The sequence below is a fragment of the Trichomycterus rosablanca genome, chromosome 7 (genome assembly GCF_030014385.1).
Source record: "Trichomycterus rosablanca isolate fTriRos1 chromosome 7, fTriRos1.hap1, whole genome shotgun sequence".
Taxonomy (NCBI): Eukaryota; Metazoa; Chordata; class Actinopteri; order Siluriformes; family Trichomycteridae; genus Trichomycterus; species Trichomycterus rosablanca.
Window position 1 is genome coordinate 17,931,418 of NC_085994.1, and position 13,689 is coordinate 17,945,106.

The 13,689-nt window shown below is 39.3% G+C and overlaps 1 protein-coding gene across 1 annotated transcript in view; it reads left to right on the forward strand.

The window, feature by feature from the left end:
* The window catches only part of celsr3 (cadherin, EGF LAG seven-pass G-type receptor 3), an 89,003-nt gene that overhangs the window by 4,771 nt on the left and 70,543 nt on the right, over positions 1-13,689 (forward strand). The window contains exons 2-3 of the mRNA XM_062999080.1: positions 10,719-11,056; positions 13,075-13,363. Of these exons, the coding sequence (XP_062855150.1) occupies positions 10,719-11,056; positions 13,075-13,363 (627 nt within the window). The remainder of the gene's footprint in view (positions 1-10,718; positions 11,057-13,074; positions 13,364-13,689) is intronic.

Here is a 13,689-nt window from a genome sequence, read left to right on the forward strand (position 1 = left end):
TGTCGAGGAATATTGCGTTGATCAGGGTGTGGCTCCCTGTACACAAAGCTGATCCATATATGAACTCACCATGTGCAGGCGAAAAGATGCTGTCGGTACTGCACACGTGTCGGAGGGGGCATGTGTCAGTTGCGGCGCTCCTCAGTCAGCAGTGGAGGGTAGTATCAGTATAGGGGAAGCGTAATGAATTTAGGGTGATTGGATACGACTAGATTAGGGAGAAAAATTGGGGGGGGAAATTGCAAAAAAAAAAAAAAAAAAGTCTCATAAAAAGGCACACAAGGTCTATTTTCAATTTAAAAAAGCCTTTTTTACCATTACTTTTTAAAAATTTACATTGACATTTTCAGCATTTAGCAGACGCCTTTATCCAAAGCGACTTACAGTACAGTTACAGTATACAATCTGAGCAATTGACGGTTAAGGGCCTTGCTCAAGGCCTTGCATGGCAGTGGTGAGGCTTGAACCAGCAACCTTTTGATTACTAGTCCAGTACCCTAACCACTAGGCTACGGCTTATTACTACATAACATTAAAACAAAACTTTTAGATATAGTTCTAGCTTGGTCTAGAAAGAATACTCAGTTTGGTTAATAATGACATGGAAACTGCAGTTGTTTGGTTGTTATTATTTCAGGCAGAATGTGTTTGTTAAGGATAAAGGTCAGAACGGGATCTGGGTGTGATCCTCGCCTTGTCAGTGTCTGTGAGAATTTAACATGTCTGCTCACTCTTTTTCTCTCACTTTTGTACACATATTTTTCTTATGTTTCCTTGTTAGCATTTAATAATGGCATTCATTAAGTCTTAGAATTATATCTCGACAGGGATTGCCACATACAATCCCAAATCAGAGAAAGTTGGAACAGTATGGAAATCGCAAAAACCTTAAGTGTGACAAAATGGGACAAAGTAACACCTGAAACACTAAATCGCTTGGTATCCTTGGTGCCAAAATGTCTTGTAAGTGTTGTGAGAAGGAATGTCAACATTACAAAGTGATAAATGCTTTTCCATCTCAACTTTTTTGGAATGTGTTGCAGGCCTGAAAAGCAGGAATGAATGTTTATTAACAAATGAAATGAAGTGTAGCAGACAAACATTACATATCTTGAGTTCATACTGTCTGCAATGTAATAAAAGCTAAACTAAATGTAAGAAACACTGCATTATTTTTTAACTGATTTTCTGTACTGTCCCAACTTTTTTGATTTGGGGTTGTTAAATGCATTTGTGCTGAGATGCATTTTGACTGCATAACATCCAAATAATAAAACATTTGTCACATTTGGCAAACCAAACCCTTTACTGTCACATTACTCATAAGCTATAAATTCTGAGCCTGGCGCTTTTAAGGAAATTAAAAACACAATGCAAAGTCACCACTCATGATTTGGCACCCTTTGCGTACAGCAGTAATAAAATTGTACAACACAATGAGCTGGATGTCAGATGTTATGAGCTGATTTGCATTTTGGCTTGGCGTGTGGTTAAGATTAGCGTGCTTGATGTGTAGGAGACATATATATATAATGTGTGTAGTTTGTGTATGTCTAAAACATCTGGAAATCGGTTAGGAATGATTTTGCCCTGTTACACTAAACATTTCTTGAATTTGTAGTATAAGGATTACATCCAGCAAGAGATTAACCACAGGCAAATGCAGCTATGACTTCATCCTCGTGTGCCTTGTGTCTGCATTGTAACATGATTTATTTTTAACCACATACACTGATATATACTGTTGTTTGTGGCAGATGTATTCTGCTTGAAGTTACAGTACCTGTGGTCATAGACCAGATTTCTTAAAACATAATGTCTGGACAGGGGTTTGGTTGTTGAAAACATCTTGGAAAGATGCATATACTTAAAAGCATATCATTTGGCTAAAATGTGTCCCAAGCCACCATTTGAATTTGGTCTACATGGGTTTATTTAGTCTACCTTCAGTTTAATATTATAATTTAATCAGGGTATAATCCTTGTACATAATGCACAAAACGACCAGGTGTAGACCATCAAGGTGCTCAAGTGGTACAGTGGTAAATTGCTCTAGCTCTAGCCCTGGAATCCAGGGTTTGAATCCACAGCAGTTCTATTGGCCACAACAGATTGGCACTTTGTCCTGATGTGTGTTACTGCATTGTGCCTAGTCATTCAGGGGTAAACTAGACTCGCCACAACATTGACCAAAACATAAAATTATGTTGTCTGCAATAAAATAAATGTGAACGTAAGTAACACTGCATTATTTTTTAATTGGTTTTCCATAATGTCCCAACTTTTTCTGATTTGGGGCTGTAAATGCAGTTTGACTAAATGGTATCCAAATAACAAACATTTACCACAAACAAAACTCTTTACTGAGTTTAATTTCATAATTTAATCAGGATATAATCCTTGTACATGATGCACAAAATGACTAGGTGTAGACCATCAAGGTGCTCAAGTGGTACAGCCCTGGATCCAGGGTTTGAATCACCAGCAGTTACATCGGCCATGACAGATTGGCATGCTGTCCTGAAGTGTGTAACTGCATTGTGCCCAGTGATTCAGGGTAAACTGGACTCGCCACAAGCTTGACCAGAATAAATCAGTGGTAAAACTCAGGGTGTAATTACTGCCAGTGCCCAAGGGCAATTACACTGCAGCACACAGCATATGGAAGCCATAGAAATAAGACCACTAGCATTTTCACTGGGCTCCTTATGTGGGTACTTCACTATGCTATGTGGGCAAATTTATACAAATGATTTGAAATTGTATTCGTTTAAAATGGGTTATCAGGATCCCTAATGCTTTAGCACCCCTTCTGTCTTTGTAGGTAACTTGATTTTTTTTTTTTAATTCATGACAGTGATTTTTATAAAGGGGATTCTACTTGCATCACTGGTAAGCGATATAACACAAAATGTCAAAATAAAGTGATCAGTTTCACCAGGGATCTATCTGATAAGTGTTAATGCATGTATTTCAGATTCTAAAAAATGCATAGGCGACCAGGTATAAATTTAATCAGAAGGCTGTAAAGCTTCATTGGTTTTTATGGCCTGCAGGATTAATTTATCTGTTTATGGGGTTGAAACACTTTAAACCACCTCAATTAACCCTTGCCAGATATTCTTTATTTTTCTTCTCATTTTTTCTTACCTCGTCTATTTAAATCTTATATTCACCCCCCTTTCCTCCGCTTTGGTACACTTATCTCTCTCTTTGTGTCTCGGCTGCTGGCCCTCTCACTTCCTGTAGACGAAAGATGGATTTGGGTGTAATATTGTTCAGGAGCTGAGCTATCACTCTTCAAAGATGTGTGTGTGTGTGTGTGTGTGTGTGTGTGCGTGCACGCAAAAACTGCTATTACTGTTATTAAAAGAGTCAATCAATGTGTATTAATATGCTTGTACAGATACTGTCCTTTGTGAATTCTGGCATGTATGAGAGAACAATGAGTAAGAGGTTTGGATACCAGAAGGAAAATAAATGACGCTGTTATAAGCATTTATAATTCAATTTATTTAAAACACAATACGTTACATTAATATTTTCATTATAATAAATTATTTTAAAATATCTGAACACATTTATTCATTTAGTTTCTGTTTTACCACCGTTTTATCCATTCAGGGTAGCAGTAGGAACAAACACACACACACACACATACACATGCACACACACACACAAACACACACACACTTTTTGTAGCTCTATTTAACCTGACTGCATGTCTTTGGACTGCGGGAGGAAGCCCACGCAGACACAGGGAGAACATGCAAACTCCACACAAAAATGACTCAGACCTCTCCATCTGGGAACCAAACCCAGGACCTTTTTGCAAATTTTGAGGCAATGTCAACAAAGCAAGTTTAAAAACAAAACAGCACATTAAAACGACATAGTTATGCTGGTTGGGCGGCACAGTGGCTCGGTGGGTAGCGCTGTCGCCTCACAGCAAGGAAGGGGGGTGGTCCGGGTCCTTTCTGTGCGGAGTTTGCATGTTCTCCCTGTGTCTGCATGGGTTTCCTCTGGGAGCACCGGTTTCCTCCCACAGTCCAAAAAACATGCAGTCAGGTTCATTGGAGACACTGAATTGCCTTGTAGGTGAATGGGTGTGTGTATGAGTGTATGTGTGTCTGCCCTGCAATGGACTGGTGCCCTGTCCAGGGTGTTACTGTGTGCCTTGCGCCCATTGAAAAGCTGGGCTAAGCTCCAGCACCCCCCCGCGACCCTAATTGGATAAGTGGTTAAGAAAGTGAGTGAGTGAGTTATGCTGGTTTGTTTATATTATATATGTATGTATTATATTGTACTGTATATTATATAATATATTATGTACAATACTGCTCACAAAACAAACATGTCTGACTTCCTTAATAAATAACTAACATCGCTACTGTAGTTCACAGTGCGATCACTACTGCCAGGAGAAAGTTTGAAGTCTTTTTAAAACAACTAATCTCCAGGCGCCCCGGTGGCGCAGTGGGATATTCCGCTTGCACACCAGCACCGAGTTTCTGAACTCCTCAGTTCGAAACTTGGTGTTGCCACCGGTCGGCTGGGCGCCACCTAGCAGCATAATTGGCAGTGCCTGCAGCAGATACTGATTGGCCACCGTATCTGCAGGATGGGGGCCGGACCATGTGTGGGTGAGTGGGACTTCATACGCTGTGTAAGGACCCTGATTGGCGGAAGAGACGCCTGTGCAGAATGCAGGGGCGAGAAGAGGAGGGCTGTACACGTGTGGGAAGAGGCGTGTGCTCTCCTCGGATGTAATCAGCAATGGAAGACAAAATTGAGTGCGCTAAATCGGGCGGAAAATGGGGAGAAAATGCATTTAATAAAAAAACCAAACAACTAATCTCCTTATCCATTCAAAATGAGCAAACCTAGCTGCCTAGCCAATTAATCCTCATTTCTGCCACTCTGCCTGTGATCTTACTGTTTCATTCATTAATAACAATTAAACATACCGTGTTTCCCCGAAAATAAGACATCCCCTGAAAATAAGACCTAGTAGAGGTTTTGCTGAATTGCTAAATATAAGGCCTCCCCCGAAAGTAAGACCTAGCAAAGTGTACGCCACTCAGCACCGTGTACTTGTGTGTGTTTGTGTGTACAGTAAATGTAGTTTAATAAAGGCTTACTTCTAGTTGAATGATCCGACATGTTTCTCTCTCTCTGTTCTACTTTACTGAGAGTAAAATAAGAGCTCAGATCTCAGGGGGAAATCTGACATTACAAATAAACAGTGCATAGTAATCAGCTGTCATCAGAATCCAGAGACTGTGTGTGTGTCTGTGAGTGTGTGTTAATGCAAGATTGGCGTCTGTATCTGGTTTAAAAGTGAATTACTATAATTGTACATGTGGGTGTTTATGTGTGCATATGTATGGGAGAACATAAAGCAGTTAGCTAATTACATCTAGCTGTGAAGGCAAGCCCACACATCACTTCATTTGTGAGTGTAAAGATTATATATAAGGGACCTCTATATTGTTTTTTTTTTTTCCCGAATATATTTTAATTCTATACCAGATTGCATGACTTCATTGGTTTAAGGAGGACAATCTACTATTCAACAGCAGTGTATACGGCATATTTCACAATGGGATATAATTTTTAATACTTATACATGCTGCAGTTCCTTCCATCAAGTTTTTACCTTTTGTTAGCAAACTTAACTTTTCTAGACAGGTGGCTCAAATGGCGCAGAGGTCTACATTACACTAGCCAGATTTGAACCTCAGTGGTGCTTTCGACCAGCCGGGCATCTACACAGACATGATTGGTAATGCCTAGGGGATGCGCCCAAGTGGTGCAGCGGAATACTCTCAGTTCGAAACTTGGTGTTGCCTCCGCTGACTCGGCTGGGTGCCATCTAGCGGGCATAATTGGCAGTGCCTGCAGCAGATACTAATTGGCCACCGTATCTGCAAGGTGGGGGCCAGACTATGTGTGGGTGGGTGGGACTTCATACACTGTGTAAGGGCCCTAATTGGCGGAAGAGACGCCTGTGCAGAAAGCAGGGGCGAGAAGAGGAGGGCTGTGCACGTGTCGGAAGAGGCATGTACAGCGACGTGCTCTCCTCGGATGCAATCTGGTATCTCTGGTAGCAGCGGAAGACAAAATTGAGTGTGCTAAATCGGGAGGAAAATGGGGAGAAAAATGCAGAAAAAAAGGTAATGCCTAGGGGGAAGGGTGGTGGCCAAAGCCCTGCAATAGATTGCCGTCCTGTCCAGGTTGTTACTGCCTTGCGCCAGATTTGTTGTGACCCTGACCAAGATAAAGCAGTTAATAAAAATGAAATCTCAGTGAAATGTTAATGAAACTTTATTTCGTCTGACCCCTGTTGACCCACACACAATTGCATCATGGCACCTTGTGGCTGGTAACTTTTTAAAAAAGAGGGCACTTGAAAGTTAAATATTTGCTCAGTCCATTCACAATTGTGTGAGGAGCTTGAAAGTACAGTTGCATGTCTACTGCTGTGTGGAATTTATCCAAGGTTGCCAAAGTTTTTCTAAGTGGAGCTCTTTGGTCCTGCTTAGTATAAATTCAGAAAAATATAGGTTAATTTTTGTTGGAAATAGTGATGGCGGGAGTAGTAGTAATTGGTCGTGTCTGAGAGCCTGAGAGAGAGCTTATAGTCCGGATTTAGCGCCATCTATTTACCACCTTTTTACATTCAACGAAGCTTGAATGTAATTCTTAATTTGTTGGCTTGCTCTTGCTCACTGAATTGAGCTCACTACATATGGTACATAAGGTCTACCTTAGTTTAGCTTTTCTGACTGTGTGTGTGTGCCACTGTGTTTTTAGGTTATATATATTCTCTTGTCAGATTTGTTTTATTGTTTTCCCTTATATTGGGACTGTGTAGAATGTATGTTTTAATGTGTGTGTGTTCTTCACACCCTGACCCAACACTTCAGATGTTTTTCTGTTTCAGCATGGTAAACATTCTAGCAACCTCCAGAAATAGAACAAACATAATACAATCCCTCACATATAAATGTACAATCTCCCAGCGGAAGAACAGAGTCTTAAATAAACTAGAGCAAAGGAGTGAGCTGGGAAGTAAAAGATTAAAAATGTCCTAGATGGAACAGGCAAGGAGAGAGAGAATGTAATATTGAAGTAAGGAAAGTAGTAAGAAAAATAAAGGAAATAGATGTTTGTTTGTTTATTAGGATTTTAGCGTCATGTTTTACACTTTTTGGCTACATTCATGACAGGAATGGTAGTTACTGGTTACACACAAGGTTCATCAGTTCACACAAGGTTATATCGAACACAGTCGTGGACAATTTAGTGTTTCCGAATCACCTCACTTGCATGTCTTTGGACTGTGGGAGGAAACCGGAGCACCCGGAGGATGCAAACTCCACACAGAAAGGACCCGGACCGCCCCACCTGGGGATCGAACCCAGGACCTTCTTGCTGTGCTACCCACTTAGCCACCATGCCACCCAAGGAAATAGAAAAAGAACTAGAAGGTGGACTCATGACAAATGTTTAGAGATGCCATTATGTACAATTAAGTATGTAGAATAAAGCCAGACTCCCATTTAGATTTGATTATTGTTAACATGTGCATTAATGTAGTAAACAGATTACATTTGTAAAAAACATAATAAAAAAATGCTTTCATTGTCATATACACCGACTAGGCATAACATTGTGACCACTGACAGGTGAAGTGAATAACACTGATTATCTCTTCATCACGGCACCTGTTAGTGGGTGGGATATATTAGGCAGCAGGTGAACATTTATTTTCTAAGTTGATGTGTTAGAAGCAGGAAAAATGCGAGTTTGACAAGGGCCAAATTGTGATAGCTAGACGGCTCAGTCACAGCATCTCCAAAACTGCAGCTCTTGTGGGGTGTTCCCGGTCTGCAGTGGTCAGTATCTATCAAAAGTGGTCCGAGGAAGGAACAGTGGTAAACCAGTGACAGGGTCATGGGTGGCCAAGGCTCACTGATGTATGTGGGAAGCGAAGGCTGGCCTGTGTGGTCCGATCCAACAGACGAGCTACTGTAGCTCAAATCGCTGAAGAAGTTAATGCTGGTTCTGATAGAAAGGTGTCAGAATACACAGTGCATCACAGTTGCAGGGCTGTTTTGGCAGCAATAGGGGGATCAACACAATAGTAGGAAGGTGGGCATAATGTTATGCCTGATCGGTGTATACTGTACACATTGTAATGTGTGATGTACAAAGCACAAGCCTGGATGTAGAATAAACTGTCAAATAGGAAACATGTCAGTATGGTCAGCTGTCATCCTACAATCACAAATCACAGGTCTGTCATAAATAAAAAGCAGCAGAAACACCATTCAGTCAAGCAAGCATTACCGGTATATTGTAATGAGGTTAGAAGCTGGTGTGCAGGAAAGAAACCTCTGCTACTGCTTTTAGTTTGTCCATGTAAACAGCAAGCTTTAAGGTGTGGATATTGGAGAAGGGCTTTTTGTTTTGCTTTGAAAAGCAGTCTCAAACCTTAGTTTAAAGTGGACTAGGTCCATTATACCAACCACTTGAATCTTGGATCTGGGACTACTAAACATTCTTAGTAGTGCTATCTGCTGGTTTGGGTGTCTACATACAGAAATAATTGGTTATTTCTGAGGGGGAAGATGGCCAAGACTTGAGATGGATTGCCATCCTGTCTGTTGTGTTACTGCATTGCGCCCGGTGATTCCAGAAAAGCCGAACTCACCGAACCACTGACCATGACCAGGATGAATCAGTAGAAACCATGAAATGGAATTAAATATATTTTTAATTTTTATTATCACATTATTAATTATTTCTTAACAAATGTTTGTGTATGCCCATAAAAAACATACATAAATGCATAAAATATTGTATTTAAACCTAAAGTTGACATGTGCATTAATAAGCAAAAAGAGGTTAAAAGCTTGTCCCCTCAGTAACTGCATATACACTACAGATGTGTCAAATAGAGATGATGTGGGAGTACCCATTTAATCACCATGTCTAATACATATATGCTTTTATAGGATTAGTAGAATTAAACGTTGAAATTAGACATGCTACTGTTTTTATACAAAGCACAAATGAAGCCAGAAAAAAATATTTTCCTTTGCCAAGATCGGAAGTGGTTGTTTAAAATCTTTTGTGGGTAAAAGACAGCACAAGAGCTGTATAATCTTGAAAGACCTTTTTAATAAGTGTTTGTTTGAGATCAATACTTGACCGTTAGATGTGCATGTGTGAAAGCAAGAGGTCAATAGGGAGTCAGCTTCCATAATCTAGTAATAAAACCTGCTGCCACTTCTACCCTCCCCCATCACTCCAAGAGTCTCCATCCCTGTTTTTCTTCCTATTCTGCTTCCTATTTTCTTTACCCTCTGTGTTCTATTTTTCAATCTATTTTCCCTCTTGGTTTTATTATACCTTTTATTTTCCTGCCCTTGTCTGTCATATATTTATCTCTTAATTGCATAATTCTATTAAAACTAAAAGTAATTATAGTCTAGAAATGTATCAGCTTGTGACAAAAAATTAAATACACATTTATTTTTTATTTTTTTGCAAATCCTATCTGACATTTTGCTTGCATGTGGCAGTCTGGGTTAAAATGTTATTATCTCAAAGACATTACTGATGTGTAAAGCTGTGTGGTATGAAAAAAATAAAGAGTAGAGATTACATGTTATTTTAAACCTCTCTTATCATGTTGGTGTGTATTAATTGAGGATTGTTTATTAGGATTTCAGGAGTATATAGCTGCAGCTTTGCAAACCGACTGATATACTGTAAAGCCTCAGGCTGGGTGAAAGCTCCTATTCAGCCAGGGTAATGTGTGACATTACTGTGCAATTCAAACCTAATATATAACTTACAGTTAGCCAGTGCTAAGTGTTTGGTGAGCACTAGCTGATTAAGATGGTTAATCATCTATAATACCAGCTTGTTGTTATTTTGATAGTTTTGCTGGTCTGCATTTATGGTTTAGATAACCAACCAGAATTACCAGTTTTACCTATGTGGTCACCCAGAATAAGACCAGCATGAACGATTCTAAAAGAGAGTTTAAAACCAGGTTGGACCTGTGACCATCATAAGCTTGTCTTAGCTGAATTTAACAGGTTACATAACTTGCTACAAGGTGCCTAGCATGCTTGTAGCAGTTAATTAGCTACAATTGGGTGTTTAGTTAGCTTGGTCACAGAGCTTTTATTAGCTAAGCAACTAACATTAACTGTTAGCAAACTTAGCTCGCATTATTTATACTTAACAATTACTTCTAGCTGAGGTTTGGTAAATTAGCTAAAATTTGCTGCATAACATTTAACAAAAGCTTAAGTAAATTAATCAAAATACCAACTTGTAGTTAACCTAATACTAACTGCATATGTTTTAAATAATTATTAAAACCCTACTCCTAATGAAATAAATATAATTTTATAGCATTTTAACAAAAGTTAGCATTAATCAAAAAAAAAAAAATCACTTTAAATGAATCATGTCCATTGTTGCCCCACCTAAAGACTGTAAACTCAGGGTCTACGAGAGTCTATCAGTTAATAAAATTGGTTTTATTTAAGTATTGTTACTATAATTGTTAACATATTACTTGATCATATTTTTCAGTAGAGAGGAAGCAGTCGTGACTTTTTTAACGAACTAGCTTATAAACATTAATAATGAGCACTAATTGAGAATTTCTTTCCTTCTTTTTTTGTCCTCAGATGGAATACACAGCGTCAGTGCACAGTGTGAGTTGAGAGTCCTGATCATCACAGAGGACATGCTCAGCAGCAGTGTGACCGTCCGACTTCAAAACATGTCCCAGGAGCAGTTCCTGTCACCACTGCTGACTCACTTCCTGGAGGGCGTGTCGTCGTTGCTGTCCGTGGCTTCTGCAGATGTGTTTGTTTTCAATGTGCAGCCAGATGCTGAGGCGGAGCGCGTGCTGAATGTTAGCTTTTCAGCAGCGCTGCTGGGTGGACAGTTCTTTCCTTCAGAAGCGCTGGAGGAGCAGCTTTACCTCAACAGACCCAGACTCAATATGCTAACACAAATGCAGGTAACTCATGCTCACACTGCATTACGGTACCTGTGGCCAGGGCTGGCTTGTTTACAAAGGTTTATGAGCAACCATCTCATAACCATCTGGTAAAGTCTGTTGATGCATGCTCAATAATCCAGGTACACAAATCCACAAAGTTGAATCAGTTCATCTGGACTTCAGTCTGGACTGAAGAAGTCATTCGGATTGAGTGACGAAACGTATCTCTACAACAAACTTGTGTCCAGATGAACTGATTCAACTTTGTGCATCTGGTAAAGGTTCCCCTGTGTAGAGCTTTTTATCTTTGTTAACCCCCAAATATTTCCCCAAACTATACATGCATTTGGGAAAAATATGAATTAATTTAGGCATTTTCAGTCTGGCACAAGGAATTTATTGTCAATGAGACGCTCCAAGCAAAATCACTTTGGTTTTACTAAAATTACTGTTATGAATGGTGAATGAATTTTGAAAAATTGGGAAATATATCTCAAAATCTTTATTGTTCGCCAAGTACCAGATGTACAAGTAATTTTTCTTGGTGCAGGTGTCAACATATATACATCTAATTAAATAACAGAAAAAGGAACAGGATATATAAACATAGAATAAACAATACAGCAGAGAAATTCTTTGTACATCTGGTACTTGGCAAATAATGAAGATTCTGAGATATATAATTTAAGCAATAAGGAGTCTCTGCAGAACATTACTAGGCATTTTGACCACAAAAAATGCTGAAGCTACTGTGGAAGTGGGTTGTTCACGGTTGTCCAATAAGCATTGTCTTGTTTTTTTGTGGCTATTTTGTTCTAAGAATAAAGGGGTTGCAGGTAATGTTAGGGTAAGTTTTGATTATAGGGTTAAGCCTATAATCAAGTCTTGGGTTTTCAAATGTTGAACCCTACTATATTCACAGTGTTTAAATGTTCACTTTCATTCTACAGAGTGAAATGCAGGTATTTAAATAATCTGTAAGACTTCCTGATCTGACCATAAACTGTTTAATTAAACAGATATCATGCTCTGTAGTCAGTCTGGTAGCTTCATAAAGTCATATCTGTTTACTCTTTGAGTTTTTCATGGTTCATGGTTGGTACGTTAGCTAGCTTGCTCGCTAAACATTTAATATACAAAACATCTCATGCAATACATAAAACTAGTTTTTGTGATCTCGCATTGATTAAGAAAAAGTTGAGCTGCATGTTTGAAAGGTGGTAAAACCAAAGTAAAATGAGAAAATTAAGGAAATCTTTCTGTTTAACTGGCCGCTTTTCCTGAGGTAATTTTACTTAATACATGCCTCTTAATGGGACAGTGCATAGTACTTAATATGGGAGCTATACTACAGGAAGACCCAACCTTTAATTAATCAAAATTAACCTTTAATTAAATATCAAGCAGTCTCTTGAGTTTAATAAAAAGCCATACACTTTGACTCATCTTATTCTCCTGAACGAAAAATCATATTGTATGATGTAAATAAACTGTAAAAGGCAAAATCACATAAACATGGAGTATTAGTCAGCACTATATGGTTTCTTCTCACCTCACAAAATCATGCCAAAGTTGGAATGGCTGCTCAAATTGGCTCTAGGTAATGGTACATAAATGAATAGGTAAGTGATGCCCTGCAATGAACTGGTGTCTTGCCAGGGTGCATTTCTACCTTGTGCCCAGTGTTTCTGAGAGGTGCCAGATTCACCACATCCACTTGAATACTGAATATACAATTAGTTTCAAGCAAATACTGGCCAATATGCTAGCTAACCACTGCCAAGATCTGAGTCTTGAGTTAAGGTCTAAGCAGTGCCAACTACCTGGATGATCACTCGGCAGACTCTCTTAGGAATGGAAGGCTGGATGGAAAAAGCATGTGCTAGCCTTTGGATCTTTATTGGCCAGCAGGGTGTAGTTCAGCTGGCAGGATTTGACAGAATGCACAGAATAATTGAGTTCATTCATGTTGGAATAAGGGGAAAATGGAAATAAATAAAAAAAGTAAAAAAGGGAATTTTGTGTTGTGTTTGCAGGTGCTGCCATTCGACGATAACGTGTGTTTACGGGAGCCATGCCAGAACTACATGAAATGCATCAGTGTGTTACGCTTCAATAGCTCTGCCCCCTTCATCTCATCCCCATCCATGCTGTTCCGGCCCATCCACCCGATCGCAGGCCTGCGCTGCCGCTGTCCTACTGGCTTTACAGGAGATTACTGTGAGATTGAGATTAATATGTGCTACTCAAACCCCTGCCTAAATGGAGGAGTGTGTGCGCGTAGAGAGGGAGGATACACATGCATCTGCAGAGAGAACTATACAGGTAAGTGTGATTTCTGTGTATATGGCGATGTTGTGTATGTGAGTGTTTGTGTTTGTATGTGTGTGTGTAGCGTTTAGGCTAAAGGATTTTTATTTCCTTAGCATTGAGACAGGAGAAAAGCTTTGAAAAGAGAAAGCCCTAGGGCAAGATAAATATGTCTATAGCATAGTCCCTATTGGATTATGTCAATAGGGGCAAATAATCTGATTATGAGCATCAGAGTTTACAAGTGTAATCTGATTACTCAGTGTGATGACCTGTAGTAAAGCTGTTTTACTTTCCACTAAGGTTACTAAATCTAGTACTGTTTACTTAAAAGTTATTTA